We start from the raw sequence: 27,396 nt of genomic DNA on the forward strand, positions 1-27,396 counted from the left end.
AGAATAAAAAAAAGGATGTGGAAAAATGCATGCCAACAGATCTGAGTAACATTTTCTATATCCAGACGTGTATAAGAACGGGTAGGCGTCCAAGCACAGAGTAAAAAGAAGCTATTTCTGTTTGTCAAGGTAATATTCTGAGTTAAAAGCAATGGTAATGTCACACGAAATAATTAAAATAAATCAACACAAAGGATTTAAGGACGGTGTTCAGAAAAGCGTGTCATTCATTGCGTGTTTTCTTCCGAGTCTATGGGGATATCCAGGTGCGTGGCCGAACCAAACTGCTTGTCTGTGGGTCTCTCAGAACATTCTAGGCAAATAAAACACATCGACTATCAAAGCCAAAATAGTACAATCCCCAAAGTCTTACCTCTTTATCTGTGAGCGTGTAGATATATTGATGGTCAGGGCTGAAAAGCATGTCCCTCAAAATTGGGTTCCCTTCGCTCACCGCCACGTTCTCGTATAGAAGTGCAGGCTGGGTAATGGAGTTCACCAAGATCTGAAACACACACAGTAATATATTGTTTACCACAAGGCACCATGCTTCAAATCGGGAGACCCTCGGATGACAAAAAATGTGTAAATCACACAGCAATACTATACGGTTTATTAGGTTAACACTTTCGTGTGTTTTTCCCATTAGCTGGTTATGTAAAACATAGTCTCGCTTAGCCAGACCAAAGGCCCAAGAGGCCATATGACTGACAGGAAAGCAACCAATCATGTTTTGTTGTGTGCCGCGTCATGTTTAGAGGCGTGGAAATGTCCCCACAGTAACAGACCGTTGTACCTTCAAGTGTCAAACGTTGACAGCGACAAAATAATAATACGTTTATGCCGTGAACCTTCCAAACCTTTAAGAATTAAGAGTTGAATCGATCGTGATGAATTCTTATAGCAACCATTGTAAACACGACAGCTTACTACTTACATCAGACGGCTTTGTGTTGTTTCCAGGTGGACGGCTTAAGAACGCGACACGCGGGTCTACCGGAAATCCTGTGAAATTCAAGTAATCCGATGACTTCTAACGTTCGTAAGGGTTTCCAGAAAAGTGTGCCTTGTACGTCAGACGTTTAGCTAACGGTCCGTGACGTCTGAGGCTATGTAAAACATAACCCTAGTCACGTTAAATATAGAGTTGGTTGTTAACCTCCACAACACAGCTTGACCTTCCCCAGTCTGGCACAGCCTGGCTGATTGATTAAGGAGACTTATGAGAGCCACATAACATATCAGATTAAAGTTTTTGTTGCCAACAGATACACAATATACTGCGTATGATTCATGAGTTTGAAATTGAGGCAGAACCATTTCAGTTCCTGTTATAGAAGTGTGAATGCATTCTCAACCATCCACCAAAGTCTATAGTTCCAGAACACAATGATTTCCTCTGGGGCTCCATGTTATATTCACACTGCAACATCAAAGCGGTCACTTCCTTTTACACAATTCCACAATACAACGATTTAAAAGTTGATTTTAAAAGTGATTTTCTTAATGACAGACAAACACAGTTATCTTAAAGATATCTTAAATATGTATCCTAAAAGTTCACCTGTCTATGTGACGCCACTAGGCACAAAGATGTGACCATAGTGTGCCTTTATTTATGCTTCGAGGTTGTGGGTTTCAAAAGAGGGATGTGTCAATTGTACGCTACAATAAATGTATAAATGGTTGCATTACTTCGTATTTCTGTTTTCCAGGACAAATATCAAGATGCATTTAGTGTACTTAAAAAAAAAAAGAAGACTTAATATCTTTGGTCATTTTGCTTATGCAAATATTACATTTACTTGAAGCAAAATGTAAAATGACATACGATGTTAAGTCTTGTTTTCTATATAAAAATAAAGCAAGCAAAAATATCTGCAAATGGGGTGGCAACTGCGCTGCTGCTAAAAAATGGATCATGGTCAATAATATAAAAGCAGCCTTCCTGACCTCAGTTCAGCCCACCCTAACATCGCCAGGAACCCCAGCCCGCTCTCTGTCCATATTGATGCAGACCTTCACGTTTCAGGTCCTAATGATGTGCTCCGGTTCCAGTGCCGTCTGTCCTGCTGATTAATGACCGTCCCCTTCTCAGAGCGTCATGGGAGCGCATTACCTGGGCCCTCTGACACCACCTTACCGCTAATGAAGAGAGAGCCCGAAGTACACCAGAGTAAACCAGCAGAACCAGCCGACCCACTTATGAAAGCCAGTAATTCTGTTTGGTTTCCTCGCAGAGCTTCAAATCATGAAGCGAAAGAGCTGCACAAACTTTTGAGTCGCCCACACCTGGGACTAGACAGCTTGGCCTATTTGGGTCAAACCTCGCAGGCGGATCAAGGCAACTAAAATTACATCGAACATCTGAAAATAGATATAGCGGAGAACTTAATCAGCAGTTCTGTAACTAAAACCTGAAGCTGTGCGATGTGACACATATACAGAGGAAATAAAATAAACAATAGGCACATGGGTTACATCCTTCCCAAGGGTAGCCCTGCACCAGCCGTTCATAAGATCTTCCTAGCTGTGCTATTTACGAAGTTCGTACCTACATTGAAACTTCATTAGGTTGCACTTTTTGTTCTTAAGATGAGACTTGAGGCACAAAAGCACGTGAAGTGTAGTTGCATGATATCTTCATTCATTAACAGCCTTCAGATTTGGAAACAAAAGACAAATCGGGAAACTTGAAATGGTTGCATTTCCGTTTACAGCATTAAGGTGTCAAACTTCCATCGCCTCCCGTAAATAGAAATTATGGTTTTCTGAAATGCACAACGTACTTGTGAAATATAATAAAAACTATTTATACCTTTGCATATGCAGATAATAAGGCTGTCAACCGACTAATTGCGATTAATCGCCTTCACACTAAAAGTTTGTGTATACTTAATGCATATATTTATAATAATATTCAGTACATATTTTGTTAACACAACCACTTATTCTGAATGAAATTGATCGCGATTAATCGTTTAACACCCCTAGTAGATAACAAGTTAACCTTTTAACTAAGTGTAATGGTTGTCGCCGAAATATTCAGTATTACATCATAAATAAGCAATGTGCTTAAGCTGTAACTTAAGCCAGATGGATGATAGAGAACGATGACAATGCAAAGCTGTCTGTGAGTTGGAGTCTGTTGTCTGTCATCCTCTCCATCACTTCATTGAGCATTACTCCCACAGGACGCGGTTCATTATGAGGTAGTGGCAGATAACAGCTCAAGGACAGTCCTTCTGGAAACAATGCCAAGTAATGCTGAAGTTCCTGCAACGGGACGCGAGCAGAGAGAGAGAAAGCATCTTCCCCTGCGTCTGTGCAGATTCACAGAGAACGTGTGACGGGGAGATAGTATACTGTACCTGCATGAGCAGGAATACAAATCTAAGCAAACCAGCCACTGCTATGCTGTGCTTTATTGTCTGTTTTTAACAAGGGGAAGATGTAGAACCTAACAACACTCAAATGCAGGTAATCTGACAGTTTCCCTGCAGTGTGAAACTACGAACATAACGTAATTGTTCTTCAAGGGTGAGCAAAACCTGCCATCTGCATTGCTCCTCCCTCTTTCAGAGCCGTAATCGTCCAGCGACTCATCAGACAGCAGATTCTTGGCAGATGGCCCTCGTTCCCTTAACAGGAAGGAGAACGAGGAGCTACAGAAATCTACAGCGTCTCCTCTCCGTTCTCTTACGAAGGTGCCATGAGAGATAAAGTTGGGAGGTGAAAAAAACAACAACAAATTCAGATCTCCCGACAGACTGCAGATGAATCCCAGCACACTCAAGCAGCCTGCTGGTTATTGCTGTTGTCCCTATGGTAGATACCACGATTGTGCTGCTGAATCACTTCCTGGGGTCAAAGAGCAACACGGCAGCACATATGTTAGTCAAAGAGCAACATGGCAGCACATATGTTAGTCAAAGAATGATCCCACCTCTTATGATCGAAATCTCTGTCTGCCACTGGTTGTCAAACAGGTAATGCAGCCATTAAGTTTTCTAATCAAGTCTAATCTAATTTTAAGAGAAAGTTTTTTCATTTCAGTGTATTTTGTCCTACCATACTGGCAGGTAGTTTTTCACTTATTTATAATTAAATGAATAGAAAATCAGCCACCGCAGTAGACTTCAAAACACATACCACAAAATTCTTAATATCATGATATTTATTTGAGAAGCAAAATCACCTATTAGGTAAAATAACAGGTAAGTGAGTTCACGCTTAAAATAAGCCATAATATTTGCAAATGGGGTAAGTATGTATATTTTTATAATAAAGTTTTTACTTTACTGTAATATATTTTTCTTACATCATTGGCAGAAATGTTATGCCTGTTTTAAGCATTGCCTACTTTAACTGTTAAATATTTATTTTTTTTCGTTGTAAGACCCCTTTGTGTAGAGTGCACCCCCATATAAAGACTTAGAATCTTAAACTTCAAATTCTGTTATAAAATGCTGGAACATCGATTCTTTTGGTTGGTGGTCTTATTTTTCTGATGTTTGTTTGTACATCGTCTAATATAAATTTCTACATTTCATTAAACGCTACAAAATCTGTGGTCCTCCTGGATCCATCTTGGGGCTCCCAGTTTGAGAACCCCTGTTTTAGATATTTGTACTGAAAACAAAAACACTGAGAAATTCCTTTTTGCATTCATAAAATACATGTGATTTTTTTCTGATATGAATTATTTAATTAGATAATACGTCTAAATGCAGTGTTGCTTATGTTTATTTTAAAAAAGCTCCTTTGACAAGATTTTCGATGAGCCATTGGCCGAGTCAGAAAACACACAAGACAAGACCGCTCAACACTATTAAAAAATCAGCCTGCAAATGGCTTACTTAAATGTTTCCATGCACATTAAGCTCGAACAGATAAAAGCATTTCAACACTGATAAATATGCCATCTCCATAAAAAACAGCCAAATTCAAATGTGCTGTACTGAAATGATTCACTCAAAAACAAACATTAAACTCACACAGTACTGTTAGACGAATGTGATCCGTGATTGCTCCTTACATTATCCTCATATGTTTATGGTCCCATTATAATAAGTCACTGCACAATTTCTGTCCTCCCAGGACAGACGGGACAATCTCTCGCCTCCTGAGGCGTCTGTCCCCACTGCAGACCATGTATAATGAGCGCGTCTGGTAATAACCTGAAATGGGAACCTATAAATTAAAAAGGAGAGCCCTGCAGTCTTTCTTAATGCGGGTTCTATGGATGAACCATAATTAAGGTCGAGCAGGGTTCATCCAGGGGTCACGTCTGATGACTTCAGAGCAAATTGAAACGTGCCTGGCTTTTTCAATCTTGTCAACGTCTGTGTTAAGCACTTAGTTTGTATGTGACCTTATGACATCATGGAGGTCAACAGTCGGTTCAATGATGAAGTGCAGGAGATATTAAAGAGATTGCGTTGTGATGCAAATTTTTAAGGGGGAAAAAAAGCAGCTTTATATTTCAGATTGTTACTGCGCAAGTTTTGGTTATGTCAACCATTGAGAGGAGTTGTGTTTCTACACAATCCAATCCATCGGCTCTCGGCTTTTGAAAATCATTTTAGTCCAGACTGGACGGGGAGATTTGGCTAATTAAATCAAACAGGAGGGCACTTTCCAGATGAGACTGAAACCAATTTCATTAGTGCCCTCTCAGCCACGGATAATGTGCGGACCATGAGGTCGCTTTCGGACTGATCGCGTCTCGACATCAACACATATGATCAATAAAGGATGCTGAGTTGACATGCAGGACAGAGGCATGCTGGGTATTCCGCATCTTGGTATCAACAGAGCTCGACCTCCAGGCCAAAAATGCATTCTAATTTGGTCACTCAGATCAAATTAAAAGCTCCCATAGAAGACAATGAAATGTCATTAAATCTGTGTAATTGTCGTGTGCACCCTTAGCCAGTTTTTATTACGTTCTTTATGGATTTTGTCACAGTCAATGTACCCAAATCCAAACGTCCTCTACAAACAATGTTCTTTTACCCACCGAAGGCCCTGAAACACATGCAGGGACAGCCGCTTACTGCGAGCATCTCGAGTCTCTTTGACCCTTTTCTGGAGGGTATCCAAAGCCTCCCATGGCACCTGCTGACTTCACAAGTCTGCGTCTTGTGCCGGCACGAACAGAACCTGGTACTAAGAAACTCATTGGGCGTGATCAGCATGACAGATTACTCTGTGAAATTAATCATCTTTCTCTGCCATGCCGCTGCTCTCGCAACAGGAAGTCGGCCAAGACGGAGCAGGCGTGGACAGACAGTCCCAGCGGGCACAATGATGGCACGCCACCGCTCGGCTCCCCGGGTCCTGGTGCCCGCTCCCCGGAGAGCTCTGTCATTAATAAGACAGGGAAACAGGAACAGGGTTGGTCTTTGCACGCTCGAAGGGCTTGAATAAACCAGCGCCGCGATCCAGCTGGAGATGCCACGGATCAATGTCGCATCTGTTCGGTCTTTGTGGCATCGTATCTCGTTGACTAAATGATAAGGGGAAAGACGGAGAGCGATAGAAGGGAGGAAATAATAAGGGAAGAGAGGGAGTCGACGCCGGGTCCCCGGAGAGCGGCAGGCACGTCTCAGCCTCCACCCTTTTTAATCTTTCAGGCTCTCCATGGGTAGAGCATCTCCTTTGCCACTCACCCCCGCTGTTGCAACAAGCTCCACTTGCGTGCTCTTGACATAACTAGGTCTCCCCGTGAATAATAAACCAGCCGCCAGATTCCTGCCTTTGATATGCAGCCCTTGAAGTAAAGATCTGCATGTGATTGAGCACAATCACTGGCTAATTAATGAGATAGAAGGCCCACGCTGGCCCGACACGCGGCTGCCACTGTCCGTCCCAGCTGCTCCCCAGAGAGGAACCTAGCCAAGCCTGGAAGGAACCTGAGGAACACTCCTGGGACGCGCTGAAGCGCCTTGCGCAATGAAGATTGCGAACAGGCTCAGCGCTGCGAATAACAAGAAGAGTGTAAAAATAGGACATAGGTGAAGATGGAAAATAAGACGTATGTGCCAGATCAAACTGAATGTATAATCATATAAAACAATACTACAGTATTAGTACGGTTTCATTTGTATATAATCTGTTTTTCAGCCCTCGTGTGTACTATTGAACTCATAAGTTCATATCCTCCTTGCACAATCTGCAAGATGCTTTGTATTAAATATAGATCATAACATCATCGCATTTATTTTAATGCGTACTGCATTGATATTTGTTTGACAGATATTTACATATATTCTTAAATGTGTTTGTTTTCTTAATGAGGGCATGTTTTGTTGTAGTTGTGCGTGAGTCTCTGGTTTGTACAGAGAAGTAAAGCTGTACAATGGGAAAGGACATGATCGTGCGATCCAGCATCAGACTTCTCATACACGGCCATTACCAAAGGTGCAAATATGCATCAGTGCCTAGGAAAGCAACACTCGTAACTTATATTAAGAGCCAATGTGATGTTATATTAAGAGCCAATGTGATGTTATATTAAGAGCCAATGTGATGTTATATTAAGAGCCAATGTGATGTTATATTAAGAGCCAATGTGATGTTATATTAAGAGCCAATGTGATGTTATATTAAGAGCCAATGTGATGTTATATTAAGAGCCAATGTGATGTTATATTAAGAGCCAATGTGATGTTATATTAAGAGCCAATGTGATGTTACATTAAGAGCCAATGTGATGTTACATTAAGAGCCAATGTGATGTTACATTAAGAGCCAATGTGATGTTACATTAAGAGCCAATGTGATGTTACATTAAGAGCCAATGTGATGTTATATTAAGAGCCAAAGTGATGTTATATTAAGAGCCAATGTGATGTTATATTAAGAGCCAATGTGATGTTATATTAAGAGCCAATGTGATGTTATATTAAGAACCAATGTGATGTTATATTAAGAGCCAATGTGATGTTATATTAAGAGCCAATGTGATGTTATATTAAGAGCCAATGTGATGTTATATTAAGAGCCAATGTGATGTTATATTAAGAGCCAATGTGATGTTATATTAAGAGCCAATGTGAATTTAAATTTGTTGTGACACTTTGTGTATTTTTATTAATAATAAACCAAATGTTTCTAAATTCAGCTTTAAAATAGTTAAATAAAGAAATGTTCAATAACAAAAACTATTTGCTGTGGAGTCCAAATTGGTATTGATTTCCTTCATTTAAAAGTTTAAGTGTCACCTGTTGAAAGGTAGCTATAGCGATATTTACCTCCTGAGCATCAATTCCCAGCGAGCCACGAATCTGACAAGTATAGCCTCAACAGAGCTCCAAATCATCTGTGCTTTAACCTTTTGTTCAAAAGCATCGTACCCTTCTTAATAACCAAACCATTTGCCCCACCAGATGCTTTTACACAGAGACACATCAATTAAAAGCAGCTCAACCGTCCCGTTTTGCTAATCTTCTTCGTGGCAGATGCAAAAACAAAACTTGCGCATTAAAAGCCGCAGGTCACAATCCTGAAGCCACGAAGAGATACAAAGCCTTCATCGAGGGAGAACTTTGTTGTGTGGTACAGACAAAATATACTCACTGGCCCAGATGGGCTTTGCGGGAAAACAAGCGTACCTCGTGGGTATTGAGAACTAGGCGGCCTCAGAACGCCAACGCTAGCTGGCAAAGGGAGCACGGGCCAATCAAACAGGTCTCCAGACGGTTGGCCTAAAGCTCCTGTTTTCACAACCCCAATCATAAACGTTTTCATTATGACAGGCCGTGCGATAGATAGCGGCTCCGGCTCATTCTGCCTCGCTACCCCACCGGTTCGTTCCACTTCCCCTGCAATATCTGATTTGGCCCCGGGTTCGGAGGCTCCTTGGAGCATTGCGAGGAATTTCATTTCTATTTTCCTACTCGCAGTCTTTCCGCCTTCCGCTCGCTCTATCTTTCTCTCTCAGACCTCTCTCCTTCAGGTCCTCTTGACACAACAGACACACACCGGCAGTCAAGCAAGACAGACTGCACGGTTAAAACTAGCTGGAAAAAATGGGAGTTTGCCCTGCGGTGAGTATGAAAGCAACTCCTAAGTCATCTCCATTTGTCACGAGCTGCGCGCCCGAAACTGCCGGGCCACTTCTCATACACTCCAACCTCTGACAAGAATGAACTGCGGAGGAAAACGCCGAATAAATGGGATGCTATGAAGCTTAGCATAGCGCTGCAATACCAATAGTCATTAGAGAAGCCCAAAGCGATTATTTCTTTAACTACAGATTGCGTCTGACTATACATCATCTCAGAATGCTAAATGGGGGCTCCAAACAGCATTTTGTGAGCGTAAATGACACAGCTTCATCAACTGCATTATTACGAGCGAAAAAAGGGTGATGTTACGGAGGTTCTTTCAGGGTTCAGCACAAATGACAGCATATGCCTTCATTTCTTTTTACACAAAGTATGTTTCCTTACAAAAATGTACAATGGTCAAGTACAAATTAATTAAGAAAACTATGGTGATAACCATGGTAACCACAAATGAACTAATGAATTAATTCGCTACAGTAACCACAGATCAACCGTAGTATTTGTAGACTGAAAAATGCTTATTCAAATGGTTAACGAATAAAACTGACAGTATAGACCCCTTCTCAAGATGTAAACACTGGACCAGATGCACTTCCAGTTTTATTTAATCTTATATAATTAAATCATAAAGATATTCGTCTAACAATTTGATTTGGTTGGTTGTATTTTATATTGAGGTTCCTGAAACAGGAAGTTCTTCTGGACAAGCATTGCTTACCTTTTCAAGTGGTCCATGGTAAACTTTTCTGTAAGGGCATAAAGCTACCAAAAAACTTCAAATAGTCATATAAGAATTTTTCATTAGTAAAAAATACAACAAAATATTGTAATATATATTACTATATTAATAGTCTTACTATTGTTACTATAGTTTATCATAGTATCGGTAGTATAAGTATATACTATATGTGGTTATAAAAACATTTTGAATCTAATTAAATAATAAAAATACAATCTACTATAATACATTAAATATAATGATAAATATAATACAACTATCAAATTATGCATTTTTATTATTAGTACTGATGAAAAAATAACGTTTCGTCTGATTGAAGCATAACAGCTCCAATGCTTTTTAGGATTAAATGTCTACAGTATGTATTCCAATAAAGTCCAGTCTTTCATACAGAGCTAAGTAAATGTGTCATGAACAGATGCTCATTTATGGGTGAACACCCCCCCACGATTGCACACACAACCAGAAGTTAGAAAGACTGCAGAATGGGGGTCAGTGCTGCAAACAGAGCATGACAAGCCGCATTTTTAGGGTACTAACAATGGTGCAGTCTCCTGGTGCTTAGAAGAACCGCACTCAAAACATTCCGACAAACTCTATTCCACCTTCTCGCTCGATGGCATAAGTCACGCGGCACGCAACAAACGCAGCTCTTTAACACGGCTCCGTAATCTTCAATAGCGCCTCTCAGCGCGTGTCAACGAAATGCCAGCCTCAACAATGGAGTGAGCCAATAATACTGACAAAGCCAAACAAATACTCCCTCATAAGGACGCCGGCGCGCTTGACACTTCAAAGCAAAGAAGGAGAGCGTGCCGGTCTCCCGATCTCACCCCTGCAAGACAATCTGACATACCTGAGCACACAAAAAACACTGGCTTTGAGCTCGGAGGAGAAACATCACTTGAGGACAGCCTCCGCGGAGACGAGCTACCTGCCGCCGCTTTAAACCTAGAGAGAGTTGCGAGATACAATCTGCGGAGGGCGAAGCGGGTCAAAATAATCCCAGGGAAGCCATCTCATGGAAGAGCTCACCATAGGAAGCAGAGAACTGCATTCAGAAAGTCCTAAGACTGATGGTACGGCGAACTGAAGTAAAGTTTAAACGTTTTAAAGCACACGTGTCAACTGAACGTTCAAACCGGTGTATACCGGTTCCAATTCTCGTTTTGAAAGCAGTTACGAGTCAAACTAGATTTGATCTGTTTCGCTGGCTAGGAGCTAACTCAAATAAAATCCAACACAAAGTCGTAAAAAGAAGACAAAGCTGGATCGCTTAGTCTTTAGGGGTTATCAAATGGTAAAAAAGCACTTTACTTTTAGGCGAATTGGCAATAAAAACACCACAATCCATTTCCTATCCAGAGAAAGAAGGTTTTGAATTGAACCCTCAAGAAAAGAAATGTCACTCCGAGATGTACGCAGATGAGTTTTGCATATACATTACTAAACAATTCATCACTTATACCTCTACGTATGCAAAGACACGAGTGGTCATCTTTAAACCCGAAGAGGTTTATTCAATCTTCTGTTTGGCTCATAAACCGATTTAAGATGAAATGTTTATGTGCACCTCTAAGTGTGTGTGTATGTGGGTGAGTGTGTTGCCGATTAAGTTGCTCTTCTGAAGTAAATGTCAATGCACATAGAAACACTTAACCTTCCAAGCAGACCCTCGGCGGAAACAAGCGCATTTCAAAGACGCTTATCCGTTTACAGCATTCCACTCAGCCGCACATATTTTTCACGGAAACATTATCAACATCGACATTCTGCGCCGCTGACCGACGCCAAATAGAATCTCATGGACTCCAGAGAACATCTATGCGGCGTGCAACGCCAGGGGCCGTAAACAAGCACGCAAGACTACAAAGAGTCATCTCAGGAAATGGCTACAACGCTAAATAGTTAGCGTTAGGTTTCTCCAACGTCCACCCCAGGACAGACCCCTTAAATGAACGTTTCCTCCACGATAACATCTGTAGAAAGTGATTTCTCTCAGTTAGCAGTTGATTCATTTACAAAACGAGCCCTAAATCGGAAAGGAAAATGTGCCACACCTTTTTATTTCTCTTTTTGTTCTTTGAATAAACGTTGCCATCTAACAGCCCACACTTCATCCATTCCAATGAGAAACTTGATGATACTTCTTCAAAAACAAATAAAGGTTAAACATTTTAATATGCCCTCTACTCTAAGTCAACAGCTACACCGCAAATACCACAGGCCTCATGGTTCTAAACACCCAAGACATGACATCACAATGCAATACGCACATACTAAAACCCTTACTTCAAGCGCTGCATAAAAATGCACTTACTGCAGACTCAAATGATTCAAACACGCAGCTCGTGTGCACACGCTTGAGAAGAATGCAGCGTCAGCATCTCAACGCACACACACACGTGAACAGATAGACCTGATACACAGCAGAAACTCATGATCACACGCATCTATCACTTCCACTGAGAAAAGAACAACACACACACGGGATAAAACACTCGCACACAGTCTCCTTTGGGCATTCGTAACAGTAGCTCGGCATATTGTTGCACGACCTAGATTTAAGTTAGTTTGCTCATTCCTCAGCATTTCGCTTTCTCCCTCACACATAAATATTCATGCTGCATATACACTGTACATTTAACTTCAGTACATATATGCACACACACACTTATATTTATTTATGCATGAACATACATGCACACACACATACATGCATGCATGCACACACGAATGTATGTATATATTTATATATATGTTTAATAATATGTGCGCACACGTTAACTGAACGGTTGAAGAGAGAGACGCAGAACAGTGGGGAGTTTTTGCAGGTGATCTACGCAGGTCTAAGAACAGAACGCTATTTCCAAACAGAAACACCACCTGCAGCAAAATGAGATATGAGACAAGTGAGAGGCAAATAAGACAATAAATCATAAGTTTAACAAAACCCTTACTCTGCTATTCTCAGACAGGCAGAAAACTTACAGAAATGATTCTTTGGAACGAACTTCCAAGTAATATGTGTGTAAATACTGAGCAGATGTTTGTCACAATAGCTATCCCTGACCAGTTTAGACTAGTTTGAATTTACAGGTCGGTTAAGCGTTCGAACTGGGTGAACTAACATATACGTCAAGCATATGTTTAAGACCTTATATACGTGTGTATATGACTTCACGCTGATCTACACTGGTGACAAGCATATCATGTATATTCCGCTTGATCCGCAATGCCCTAAATTATAAGTGTATAAACCAGCACACAAAACACAGTTTTAGACGATATGCATCTACAGGCAACATTCAACCGAATGAAACATCATAGTGACTAAAATGAGGCTTATGTAGGCAGAAACTTCAAAAAGACTTGAGAACTGACACCAAATGTTTGCATTAAAACCATAGTAAGCACACATTTACCATGGTATCATTATAGTAACCATAGATTAAGAATGATATTCAAAGCAAATCGGAAGCGATAAAAATGGTAACAAGTCCACCAAAAAGCCACACTTATAATAAAACCATTTGAAGGTTTTCAATGGACAGCACATGTCGCTTACATCGCAATACTGTAAACGCAAGCAGGCATACAGCAGTAATTTAGTGAACGTAACGCTGTTTATATTAAAGACTGGAGAGACTGGCGGAGAGCGTGTAGATGCTCACACGAGCCTCGCTACAGACACAAAGGGTCACTAATGCAGCGTCGCAGTAATCGCTCAGCGTGCAGGTGCACGGGGTCGAGGGGTCACTGATGATTACCTTACAGTATGTACGGTGTCCTGCTGGTCACATTGACGCACACATACATGGCTTTAATGATGACAGAGAGAGCCGAGAGTATATAGTTCACTGCACAGTATGGGATCCAGTAAAAAAATGCTAAGGGTGGGAACTCATATTTTCTAAAGCAAACAGAGAGATTAGGTAACACAGCAATGAGGTTGCACTTGTTAACACTAGAGAATGCATTAGCTAACAATGAGCGATAATGTTTTTCAGAAAGTCTTTGTTAATGTTAGTTAAAGCCAACATAATAGTGCATGTTAGGTAATCCTTTAACTATGGCTAGCAAATAAAAACCTTATTATAAAGAGTTAGCACTAATAATATAACAATAATGCATGATACTACATTTCTACTACATACCACAGAGTGACATCTGCCGATACAGATACATATACTGAGATTAAATGAACATTCTTCACTTTCTGAATGTTATTAATTCATATAATGACTATTAATATAGAAAATCACACCGGTGATGTTTCTTAACATTTTCTATATAAAGAGCACAAATGAATTTTAAATAATAGGACACAGAAAATATCTTCCAATAGAATGAAAGATTGCTTTTATCGACGATACAGATTATTGACGGATATGTCGGTGCATCTCTAATAATAATAGTTCTTTTAAACATCCCCCTCACCTCCGTGCATACATTTTAACGCACATTATACTGTATGTAAAGTTTAACAGTAATATAATGGGAAAATAATGGTGTGAGGGAGCACAGGTGTTCCGCAAGCCAGTGGTCGGGTGATATAAGCATATTACCCAATGTTCTGCCAATTTCTGGCAACATAAAACACGAATTTGAAGATAACAGTTGTTTAGACAGAGACAGCACAGAGGGGAGTTTTTAGCAGGTGATTTAGGAAGGTCTAGTCAAGGAATGCTTTTCTAAACACCATCTGCAGCTAGAAAAACAGATAAGAAAAAAACTTTTACCGATATGAGAGAAACCATTTCTGAAAGATGTTCTCTTGTGCGAGTATTTTTATCACTTAGTATTTGTAACTCATAATCTTTCATGCTATTTTCTATTACAACAAACTGAAGCGCGGAGAAAAATTTCATTTCTAGATGTATTGTGGTCATTCCAGCCCAGTATTTGTTTAATTTCATCAAAATCAAACCCAAGGAGTGACAAAGTCATCCAACAGCAACGTGAAAGACTGGCAGCATGACATGAAAAATATATTTTTGAACTTCTTAAATACATATTTCTTAAAAGTGAGCATTAACTTTGCAGTATTTGAGGTCTGAAACAATACATAGCTTTTCTGTTATTTGTTCTTGTTTCTCCGGTTTTCATTTTATGCACATAAATGCAAATAGAAGCAATCTTTTTATTTGAAATTTGGGAGAAATATTGTTAGTTGTTCACAGAATGAAACAAAGTGATAATTTAACCTAAAACATACCTATAAATAGTCAATGTGCAAGGTGATCTTGTTTATTAAGCCATTGAAGAAACCTAGAAAGGACACGAGTATCCAAACACAACAGCTGCTTTCCAAAAAATGAAGAATACGGTCCAAGTACACAACTACAAACTACTCAATGTAAGAGAATGATCAAACTTTAACACACTCTGGGCTTTGTGAGCTATACCTTGACCTTTCAAACACAAGATAAAACCATCTCAGGGACCTTAAAAACATTATTTTAGATAAAGCAGCTTCCATCTTAAGCATGGGGTCAATTTTGAGAATTTGGTAATGTCTACAGGGAGTGGATGTAGGTGCAGTGTCACCTCCTGCCAGTAGAGGGAGTGAGAGAAAGTGGAGTGTTTGGCATCTTCGTCTTCGTGTGGTCACAGGCCAGCAAATTAAAACAATCCATCAACATTATGGCTTTTAATCCACACATTCCCCGTAAACACCTATTTCTTTACCCTCTCTTTTTCTCCCATACCCTCTCTCTCTCTCTCTCTCTCTTTACTCCAGGCCTTCTTTCTGTATTACAATAGACACTAAATCATTAACCCACTGCAGCATGTAAAGGGGCTCTTACGTGAAGACACCACAAATGAGCGATTCCTGAAGGCGGAGGGAGAAACGCTTTTAAAGGTACGATTGGATAAAACAGAGCTTAGATAATACAAAGAAATGCAGTTGAGAAGATTCATATACAAATTTAATATATAGAAAACAATATAAGGATGTATACTGTGTGGCTATGAGGTCAAAGATCCAAATTTGCGATCTTAACCTCTGGTAGGCTAGAGAAAATAGATATTTTAAAGGGATACTTCACCCAAAAATTCTGTCATCATTTACTATCCCTTCGAGTTGTTCCAAATCTGTATACATTTCTTTGTTCTGATGAACACAGAGTAAGATATTTGGAAGAACGTGGGATAACCAGACAGATTTTGCCCCCCGTTGACTCCCATAGTAGGAAACATTTATTTATCATATTTCTGTTCTGTTGAACACAAACGGCGACATTTAAAAGAAAGTAGGACAGCAAACCGTTCCCGTGCACTTTTGACTACCTTTGTATTTTTTGCTACTATGATAGTCAATGGGGGACTAAATCTGTCTGGTTATAAGGATTCTTCCAAATATCTTTCTCTGTTTTCATCCGAACAAAGAAATGTATACAGATTGGGAAAAACTCAAAGGTGAGTAAATGATGACACTATTAAACATTTTTGGGTGAGCTATCCCTTTAAGTGAAAAAAACTACAAAAGACTGATACTATGTTGGTTTAGCCAGAACCATTTGGAATACCTAGCCCAGCCCCACCACTAAAAAGCACATTTCATCACGTCTCGGCCTCTAAAAATGTCTGAATGCCAAATGTAATACCCCGGCGTCATTAAAAAACGACTCTTTGAAGGGCTGAAGTCGTTTCTCTAACCCTAGAGCGCATTGGTTAACGCTATCACCCCGCCGCAGCTGATTCTAAAGCCCACATTCTTCCATCCCCACGCTTTAGCATCCTTTGTCATGGCCATGCGGCACAGGGCAAACCATAGCGGCATCGAGACTCTCTCCAAACGGCCGACGCGTCAGCACGCGATAAGAAAGGCCTGCCGCATGTATGCACACCGCTGTATTCAGATGTGTAATTACAAAGGAAACGATAAGCCCGCTCCTAAGGGACCGCACCACTAATTACAGAGCCACCAGAGCTTCAAATTGCCATTTAAAGCAGCTATACACAATTACACAATGCCACATTCCTGGTGTCGTCTGCACTTCAATGGCAAAACGGGGCGAAGAGGGCCCAAACCAAGTCTGAGTTACGGCTGTTTACGACGAGCCTGACAGCAGAGGAGAGCAGATCAGTTTAGTGCAAGACTTTAGCCGGCAAGACGTTTATGAGGCCAAATGTAGCTTGAAAATAAAATGTTGTTTATACTTTAAGCAAGGACGAAAAAAGACGAGTGACCACACAAAAGCATCATTACGAGAAGTGCATAAACACGCAAGATCATCTCCGCCCATGTCTCACATCCCCCATCTGGGGAGGCGGAGTGCCTGGGAAAACATGAGCCACACAACCAGCGAGTGGAAAAAAGAAGGAAATGTAGTCATTTTGTGGTTGCGAGAAGAATGTCATAACAGACGTGAGCTTGCCAAAAACACCAAGCGGTTCCCAAACCCCCTTTTCTCGCCTTTGAATGCAAACCCCTCTCCATAAGACAACAGACAACTTTCACAAACTGTATCAGCCTCTCATGCATCTCGCAACAAAGTAGAGATCACAAACACCCGCTCTAACCATCAAAGGCCTACGATGTATTGTGAAAGTGTAAAGAAACCAGCCGGGTAACCTGATAGACCACTAATGATGTGTCTCATTCATTCCAGCCGCTTACGGATGGATTAAATCAAATGCATTACGGGCCGTCTGGTCTTCAGGGGCTTGTCCGCGGGGAATGATGAGCTCATAATGGCCCTATACAATCAAATATAAGATAAAGAGTGTGTGCGTGAAACCACAGCAGGTTCTACTGAATCTCATCATATCGTCCGATTCATTCATTTAGCCGCTTTGTTATGAACGAGCTCGAATCAATCCGTCCATCAATAACGGGTAGCTGGAGTGTAAATCGAATCTGAAACCAAACCTGATCTCAGTCTCGGGGAAACCGCAAAGGTTCACTTTCCTGCCAGAAGTCCTGCCTTCATCTCATTTCTTTTGTGTGAGGGTTCACCTAGAATGAATGACTTAAGAAATCTGGCTCACCAATAAAAGTACGATTTGATCTACGGTTGTGTGTAAAATCGGTTACGACTGCACCGCACTTGTTGATTTAACACTTGGGAAGGAAAACGAGGAACCTTGCGCAAAACAAATCTGGGATGGCAAACAAAAGTGTGAGATCTTTCGGTTTGTTTTATGCGATCTCCTTGAATGGCTGCCATCTTTTGGCATGCCATCTCAGGATCTCGGTGTGTGTGTGTTCTGCTACAATACCTCGCCAGTTGTTCGTGGCAGCGTGCTATGTACGTGTGTGTGTGTGCACGTGTCAATCGGGCTTCGCTCCCGCAGTGCCACACGCAGGTTGTAAATGAATATGAATGGCTACGAGAAGCCCTGGGAGGGGGACGCCGGAGGCAATGCGCATCGGGCCCCCATTAATCTTGAGAAAACTGACACGTGGGAATAACTGAAAACTGCACTCGAATAAGGCAGGCGGGCCAAAAATTCCCCCCCCCCCCCCCCCCCCGTGTCCAGCCGACCAGATTCAAACCGCAGCCACATGACGTCAGGGGATAACTTTCGAAGAACATAAACAGTGTCAGTGTTAAAAATGACAGACGATAGTTAGTATGCACTTTAAATTGCACTGAACCGATACTAAGATTTATTATTCATTTTATATGAACAAAAACAGGGAGGGAACTAATTGTTCATACAATAAAATGGGTTTGCGTGACAGGACTTCATGACAGGACAAACCTTAACATGTTGAAAAAACACGACTACGCAGGTCCATCGAGAACTAATGAAAATAGAAAAAACGAAAAAGACAATGAAAGAGAAAACTATACATTTTTGATACATTTTATAACTGTAACTGTAAACATTAAAAAAGTAGATCAAGGTCAAAAGTCTTAGTAAAGCTTTTTGTCATTTTTAACAACGATGAACAATGGGCGATAAAGGAAAGCTAAAGATGAAGAGTTTATCTGAAAAGAGATGAAATACATTGAAAAATCATTATTGTCATGTTTTTATCAGGGATTTTTTCGTTGTTAATATAAAAAATCCAATTGCAGTTTGATTTATAATATTTGGAATCCAAAATAAAAATACATGATAAACATTCAGAGAAAATAAACTCTTCATATTTGGCATCTCTGTGTTGCCCAATGTCTTCATATGATACTTTCTGCAAACTAGAGAGCCGACACAGAACAAATTCTTGAAAGAAAACACTACAATAACAGACAATAAATACAGACAATAAATAAAACAGATGCAATGACACAGGCTTTGAGCGCACAAACTGTGCGTTTCCTTCAGACAATCGAGATACAGCACAGCCCATTAGCCACACAGAGCGCAGGGCTTTTTGTTTGCGGTCACGGTAGAGAAACATTGCTCCTCATGTTTGGAATTCCACTTTCCTCTCTTCATCAGCTCCTCGTTCTCAGGAGGATGAATGGAAGGAGGAAAACTCAAAAACAAGAGGCCCCTGATCTCACTGAGCGAAGGGTCGACGTCTCTCTTAACACAAAGATTGTGATGTAAGTCACATAACCTCATCAGAGGATCAATGACGGATGGCAAGAGAGGTATTTCATGACATTTCGATTTGGCATGATGTTTATCTCCTGTCCAATGTGACGGCTCTGACAGTTTCACATTTAGGATTAATAAGACAAAGCACAAATGTTGCATTATTTAGCTGCGCAAAAGGGACAAATTCTGAACAGTTAAAAACTCTTCGAAACAACTGTTTAGTAAAGTTAGTTTATAGAAACGTTATGTTTTACAATAAAGGAAGGATCAGCATATTATATTAATTTTTGGTGCATTCTTTAAAAGTTGCAATTAGTAATTATTTTTATCGCCATCTCTGTAAAAAAAACATAAAAAACTGTTTACATTTTATGTAATGTTTTAACTAGAGCCAATAACCAAAGATCTAGCAGCAACCTTTAAAACTCTAGCAACAGCATAGCAACACCCCAGCAACGACCCATACCACCCCTAGCACCATGCCTTTATTTGAACATTTTCTGGATGTTTTCTCAATCTCAAAGCTACCTCAAAGCAAACTGACACCCTACTAACTAAAGCAGGAAGATGCAAGTATCAACAAACATACCTAAGAAATTCAATAAATGTCATTGTTTGATATGCAATGTGATTGATATGAAGATATGAAATATGACCTGGAATGTGAAATTAAATTGAGCACGCATGCAAAAAGGCCACAAACAGACTGTGTCTACAGAAGAAACCCTCCACGCAAGGTTTTTGGTATCATCAGTCAGAGAGTTAATACAATGCTATGACCCAGCAGATGGGCTTCTTATGCATGGATCAATGATAGCGCTCTAACGAAGAGACAAGTATGTGTGTGCGCCCATCTGCATATGTCAACAAAGTAAAATCTCCATCCCTCTTTAAAATGACCCCGCTTTCTCAGGCTTAAGCAATAACCAATAGGCTTAACCGCGCTGGAGGTAATAAAACTGAATGTTTACTTTCTGTCTGGCGTAGGAAATTTATCTTTTTCTAGGAAGGATGTTGTATGAAGGATTTCCCTTCTAGGAAGGACTGTCATTTAATAATATTTTTTTTTTAAATAATTTTATTATAAAAATGAACTATTATTATTTGTAGTAAAAAAAACTTTTATTTAATTAGCAGCATTCGCGCAGCTACATGCAAAAAAGACAATCTAGAATACACCAATCTGATCAAATCCAATCTGATCTCATAGAACTTTGTAAGAATTTTACGAGGTGGCAAATTCGCATGAATTGAATTCGAATGCATGTATTAGTTACGAATGAGATTGAGTTGCAAAAATGTAAAATCTAGCAAACTATCCGATCAAATAAATAAAAATGAAACTAAATCAAGATGTTCTAACGTATATCAGCTGCTACATTAAATATGGCTTGTGAAATTTGACAATCTATTTTGCATTTAACGTTTTATGGCATTCAAATGTTGGTATTCTCACAACCCTACGAGCGAGGCCGACATTCCCAACACCTTCCAAGATTCACGGACAACACAACAGGTCGTCATTAAAAGAATTATAGTGGCTGACACTGACACGAGCTCACACATCCCGCCTGCAGCAGAACACAAACAGCGTTTCTCCATTGCTTGTGCCATATCATGCTTCAGCGACAGCGATCGCACAGCTTGAAGAGTACGTGACACCATCACCGATTTTACCACCGCCGTCATTCAAACAGGAGCCAGCATCTGTGTGCACGGCACAGTTAGACTGAGTTTAATGAGACGGCAGGCCGCCGACGTGCAGCATAACCAGAGATCTGTATGATTGACATTAGCACTTCAGCGTGCTGTCGATGTGTTTAATAAAGCATGATGAGGGTCACTAGCGATGTAATCTAGGTTCTGTTTTTCTATATTCAAACAGAAGAGAACATTGAGCTAGCATTATGCTGTAAATGTTAGTACATAAGACCATATATAAAAACAAAGACTGTCCTCTTGGGAGCTTATTTCTTACGAGTTCGGGAATCATAATTGGGATGTAACGGGCGCTCAAGTGAATTCGGTTGGAATAAAATCTCGCTGGGCAATTTAAAATGTCTTTTTCGCAAGAAAGACAGGAAGCTTTTAGGACTATTATAGCAAAACGCAGAGCAAAGGATGTGCACTAGGTGTATAATCGATGCTTTTTAATGTATTTGATCATCCTTGTGCTGCCGCAGAGAGTGATGGGTAATGTAGTCACATTCAGAGGTTGAACCATGTGCTCATTAACATATGTTCTCCCACGTATACATAACACCAAATCTATTCTTAGTAACTTCTCTAGTGGTGATGATCAACAGTGAGACGTATGCCAATATATAGTGGAGAAGAAATGCCTATCATAGGTTTATAAACATAACTTCAATATACAATAACAACAGGCTGTGCGGTTAAAGGGTAGAAAGGTAAAATGGTCACGTAAAATCAAGAAATATTTCCCGCAAAAATGAATAATCTTTCATTATTCATTCGCCCTCATGTCATTTCAAACTTGTACGACTTGACAACATTGGCCTCCATAGACATTTACTGTAGGGACACAAAACCACTGACACATTTCTCAAAATATCTTATTTTGTGTTCCACAGGGAAGAAAAGATTCATATACAGGTTTTGAATGACTTGAGGGTAAATAAATAATGACAGAATTTTCATTTTTGGCTGATCTATATCTTTAAGACCTTAAAAAAACGCTATAATAAAATATCATCACTTTATCCTACAGAAAAATGCACAGGCAGTCAATGCTGTCTTCCTGTTTTCTATAATGCATGTTCAGATCTTTCCAAGCATATTTTTATTAACTTACTCCATGCCGTTGACTGCAGACAACAAATAAACCGTTTTTAAATCAAACCCCTTTGGACCATTCTGAAACAACAAAGGGTAACATGGAGACAGAGATAAATATAATTGCAAGGGTGGGAGAGAGAGAGAGAGAGAGAGAGAGAGAGTGAGTAAATAAGTGACTGGGGTGCACATCACAGAGGTGAACCGGAAACATGTAGTTAACTTAGGAGGTTAAAATCCTCATACCAGAATGAGACAAAATATAACCCAGTGAGAGTAAATATTGATGGCAGAGAGAGAGAGAAATAACCAGATGAAGTAATTCTGCGCGACAGATGTTCCCAAGATGTCCTAATGTCAAAGTACACCAGAATTACACATATTAGTGTTGCTTTAAATGTCACCGTGTCATTTCAGGACATCTCGAACCGCACAGTGACACCGCCAGACAGCTTTCTTTTGAAACGGCTAAAAGGAAACGTTTCGAAATGAAACAATGTTCACGAAATTCTGAACTGCCGTCTCAACTTTGATGCATGATTCCTTGAGGCGCCACCCTCCTGAGTGGACTTACTTTGAACCTACATTCCCTCACCTGGGCTTAAAACTAATCCAAACCTAAGCCCTTCGGTTGTCTCGATGGCCTCCCGAAAAGAATGATTTGAGGCGGGCTCCATTCAAAACGCTCTCTCCTCGTTCCTCACTTCACTCGAGACTCTCAACAACGCGCGGACCTTCGCGGTTGGAACAGGAGATGTGTAGGAGCTGGGAGTTGTTTGCTTGCACTCCACTAGTACAAACCACAATCACTCCAAAAACTCTCCAAGCAGCCCTGGCTGTGCGCGATTCTCATGCCAGCAAGCGGCTGCCAACAAACCGGAGCCTTGAGCCCGTGCCACGACAGGGGATAGATGGCACTATGAATGCAAAAAGGCTCACAGGTAGAGCTGGAGTGCTGGGGAAGGAAAACGCATCGGAGAACAGAAGGTCACCGTGCAGATGGGAATTTATTTCTGAACGTTTAATAAAAGGGATTTATGATGGAGGAATGTCAATGAGAATAGGTGAAAGGTATCGATAGGTGAACAGCTCAGTTTTTGTGACCAACCGTGACATGAGCAAATTTTAAGGGATCGTTTGCACAAAACGTCATTGCTTTATCATCATTTATATCAAACCTGTTTGACTTTGATTCTTCTAGAGAAGATATTTTGAAGAATGTTTGTCCGCAAACAACATTGAACCCCATTGACTTCCATTACATGAACACCATTACATTGTACATCCTTTGTGTTCCAAAGAATAGAAAGAGTCACAAAGGTTTTGAGGAACATGAAGGTAAATTAATGATGAAAGTATTTTTAACTATAGAAGTTTTTCACAGACATGCCCTTTCTATTGTAATGATATAATGTGTACGGGGCGGGACCAATTCGATTTCTAATCCCTTATCCCAGCCAAGTGAAAAACTACCGCAGTCTTGTCATATGGGACTGATCAGGATGGAATAGACACTGTAGCGTTTATCTCTTGTCGCTAGACATGAAGTCTCGTCATTAAATTACCAAATCAAGGCTTATTACTCATGCGAATCAAAAAATTAAACATCCAGTTTTATCTCTTATGTCTTACTCCACCCCCGGCCGCCTTTTCTTCTACAGTGTGTGTTGAAGTTTACAGAGTCTGGTGAGCATGAGACATCCCGGCTCAACCAGAGCAATATTTGAGGAGCCCTGCATCGCCCGCAAAGGGAAAAAACGAGACCTCTCCCCTAGATCCTAATACTGTCTCCTGATGGGTCAGGGTGGATAAACCTAAAGGAGAGAGAAATCAGAGATGATATCTCTTTTGTTCTTCACTGTTTTTCTAAGGCAGCACCAAGATGTTTGCTTACGGAGTCTCCTGATTCTCAAAACCCACGAATCTCATGTGTCTCCTTTAACAAATCGGAAGAGATCTCAACAATGTCTCTGTGTTCAAATGTGCCAGGATCCTATAGTCTGCAAACCAAAAAGAAAAAAAAAAGAGAATTTCAAACAGAGGATAGAGGAAAGGGAAGGTAAAAAAACTTGATTTTAAAACCAAACCACGTCCCGATGGCAACAGGCCTATGCTGGTATTTCCTGCAGTAGCTCAAAGCCATCAGACAACTGGGAGCAGTATGACAGAGAACAACAGGACCGGGATAAAGAGGATCGGGAATATCACAACGCGTTCCCATGCGCATTGACCTTTAATGCAACATCTGGGCGGCGCTGTTTATTGACCTGACATTATTTTTCCCGCATGGATTGTCAAATTATCTTTTTGCTAAACTCGAGCGTGATCCATGAATACTATCGAAGATCAGAACCCTCTTCTTGTGCCTGACCTGGGATCAGTGCTCTTAATATAAGAGACGCCTGTCGGTGCTCCACTGTAATAAGACAAACTCAATCCTGCTCCGTGTGTCGGTTCTCTTTTTCTTATTGCTTGACACTATATGTGAACCAGACCCCGGATGCACGGACGAAGTGGCAAACGTTTTCATATGTTTTTAAATACTACAGACTGAGAAATGTCTTAGGGCTAATACTTCTGCGTACTAATAGCTTGCAAAATACAAATGTCAAATGCAGAGTCAACTCGTATCTTTAGGTTTGTATATTTTGTGTTCAAGTCTGTCCTACATCATCTTCCAATGTCAATCACCCCTTTTCTCCCCATCACCTTCTCTTCAGAATATCAGCAAAGCTAGCTGCGACTGAACAGATCCAGTTTTCAGTACAATGTTATACAATAAAGACAAAATGGCATTTGGGATACAAACACAGACACTAGCTTGATGTGTATTAGTACACTTTTTGCTTTGGGTTAGGATGTCACGCGCCATGAGACACTGACAAACAGGAAGTGAAACAGTTGACTTGAACTTAAACTCACCCCCTCCCCTCACATGTGACTTAACAAGAGCCAGCTGGTCCTAATACCACTCTCTCAATTTAATACCATTATCTGAGGTCATAAAACAATAGAACATAGAAAGCCTTCATAACCATGAACGCAATAAACCTCCGGCATTCTCAGAGGTTTAAGCAACGTTATAAAGGCCGTGTTTGATCTCGCCTGGCAGTACCAGTAAAGAGGAGGATGGGTGGTTAATGGGTGCCAGGCACAGTCGTCTTATCCAGGTTAGGGACTCAGACAAATCTGCCAGTCCTAGCACCAGCATGCCCTGCATTCCAGCTCACAGCCTTCCTACCACATGGAGAAGTTTAGGGGCCGATACCACCCAGCGAGACGTCTAACTCCCTACTGACATTTTTGCTGGAGCCACTGAAGTTAAAGAGCAGCTCACAGATGTCAGCCATTTCATAGAAGCTGGAGAAAAGAGGTCACACACATGGCCGATGTTAAATCAAAGCTGTTCTAAGCGTGGAGACGAATAACCCAATAGTGTCTTCACAAGAGTGTGAAACTCTTGATGTTTATTGATTGGGGAAGTCACTTAAAACGGGGGTCTTCAACCTTTTCCAGGCTGAGGGCTGAGTGGTGGGTAAAAAGACGGTGACATGACGTATAAAACGGAGTCTTGCCGAGTGTGGCCTGGCTCATACGAAAATGCAATTTGTCGAAATAATTGTTTTATGCTTAAACTGAAGACCTGTAGATAATTCATATACAAATTTACACTGTTAAAACATTTACAAGTCAGTTATATTTTTATTCTATCCAGAGGATGTGTTAAAGAAATGTAAAAACATTAAAATATTACGTTGAAATAATAAAATAAAAATAAACGAATCATACTTAAACAGATAATCATAATTCGATAATATTGATTTAACAGTATTATCAATATTCTTATCGTGGTCACGTGACTATGAAACGATAGGTCTTCTGAGCCTTTAAGATAGAGAATGTTTAACAATAGCAGATATTACCTCTGTCAAGGTCCAGTTTTTTGTTTTATAATAGGGAATTAAAATATAATATAGATATAGTTATAATACACTATACCTCATACCTCAAAGCAACAGTGATTAAAGGACAAAGAAAAGAGGTAAGGATATGACATGGTTAATTTGTTCCTTTGTAAATCATTTGTTAATTTGTTCATCATTGCAATGTTCAATAATTGTTTATTAAAAACCTATTTCACTTCTTCATTTATCTTTTTAAATATGGCAAATAATATTGTATAGCGGACATCACACCGAGGTGTTATTGTACCGTGATATGTTGATATCGTTACATCCCTATTAAATACAAGCTTTCCCATGGCGCTAGCTACATCGAGGTCATGGTTTCGATCCCAGGGGATCGCACATGGTCAGAAACAAATGTATAGTACAATGCAATCTACTCGCTTTGGATAAAAGCGTCTGCCAAAAGCCTAAATGTAATGTGAATGTAAATAATGATAAAAAATACTTTTAGGTGGTGATCTTGATATGAATTTGACAATGCAAAATAAAAAAAACAAGCAAGCTCCACCCCTAAAACCAAACCATTACTGAGACAAAACCAGATCGTACCCCCACGAACACGTACGGATGAAATTGTAAATTCATACAAACAGTAAAATAGTTATGAACTGCCATGAGATTGTATTGCGTGAATATGGGGGAATCTCATTGGTGAACTTCCTGTCACTCTCAATCACCCTGTCTCACCAAAGACAAGCAAGAGGAAGTTGCCTGCCGGAAAGAGGAAGTTGATTAGGTTGGAGGGTCAGAAGGTGATGTCCGATGGCTTTAGAGGAAGTGGTGTGGAAATGTCAGTGGAATGGATTACAGACGCAGACGTTAATGAGCCCTGGACGCTCTCAACCATCTTACGAACGCTGGAGCAACCCTTAGCCGTCGCACTCTCAGAGAACAATGCGTATCTTCTCCTGTCAGTGTGGCATCTTAGAGATGGTAATGAAATTCTGACAAACAGCAGACAACAGAGAGAGAGGCGATCCCACTGACTGAGCAATCACATTCAATAAAACCGCTTTTTAGTCCGTCATTTCTTGCCTGGTTACTTTATGAATACTCAAATAGAATGAATGGATGTTATGCATACATGGAATGACAAACAAAAGGGAAAACGACAAAAATAAAACATTCCCTTTCTTTTTCTCAACTGTTAGAAGCCTCCACAAGGGGCGGATAAGAACAAGACGCAAAACGATTTAGCCACAGTGTATAAAACAAGCTCCAATTAGCTAATTAAAGCTGACGATTAGCCAACGCTTGATTCAGCTGCCAACAAAACAATGCCGAACGTCGGCACACAGCACCTGAGACTGGCACAAAC

General features: G+C 40.3%; 1 protein-coding gene across 1 annotated transcript in view; it reads right to left on the reverse strand.

The window, feature by feature from the left end:
* The window catches only part of plxna1a (plexin A1a), a 168,870-nt gene that overhangs the window by 82,144 nt on the left and 59,330 nt on the right, over positions 1-27,396 (reverse strand). Inside the window, exon 4 of the mRNA XM_079478542.1 lies at positions 374-505. Coding sequence (XP_079334668.1) covers positions 374-505 — 132 coding nt within the window. The remainder of the gene's footprint in view (positions 1-373; positions 506-27,396) is intronic.

The sequence above is a fragment of the Barbatula barbatula genome (assembly GCF_947034865.1).
Source record: "Barbatula barbatula genome assembly, chromosome: 17".
NCBI lineage: Eukaryota > Metazoa > Chordata > Actinopteri > Cypriniformes > Nemacheilidae > Barbatula > Barbatula barbatula.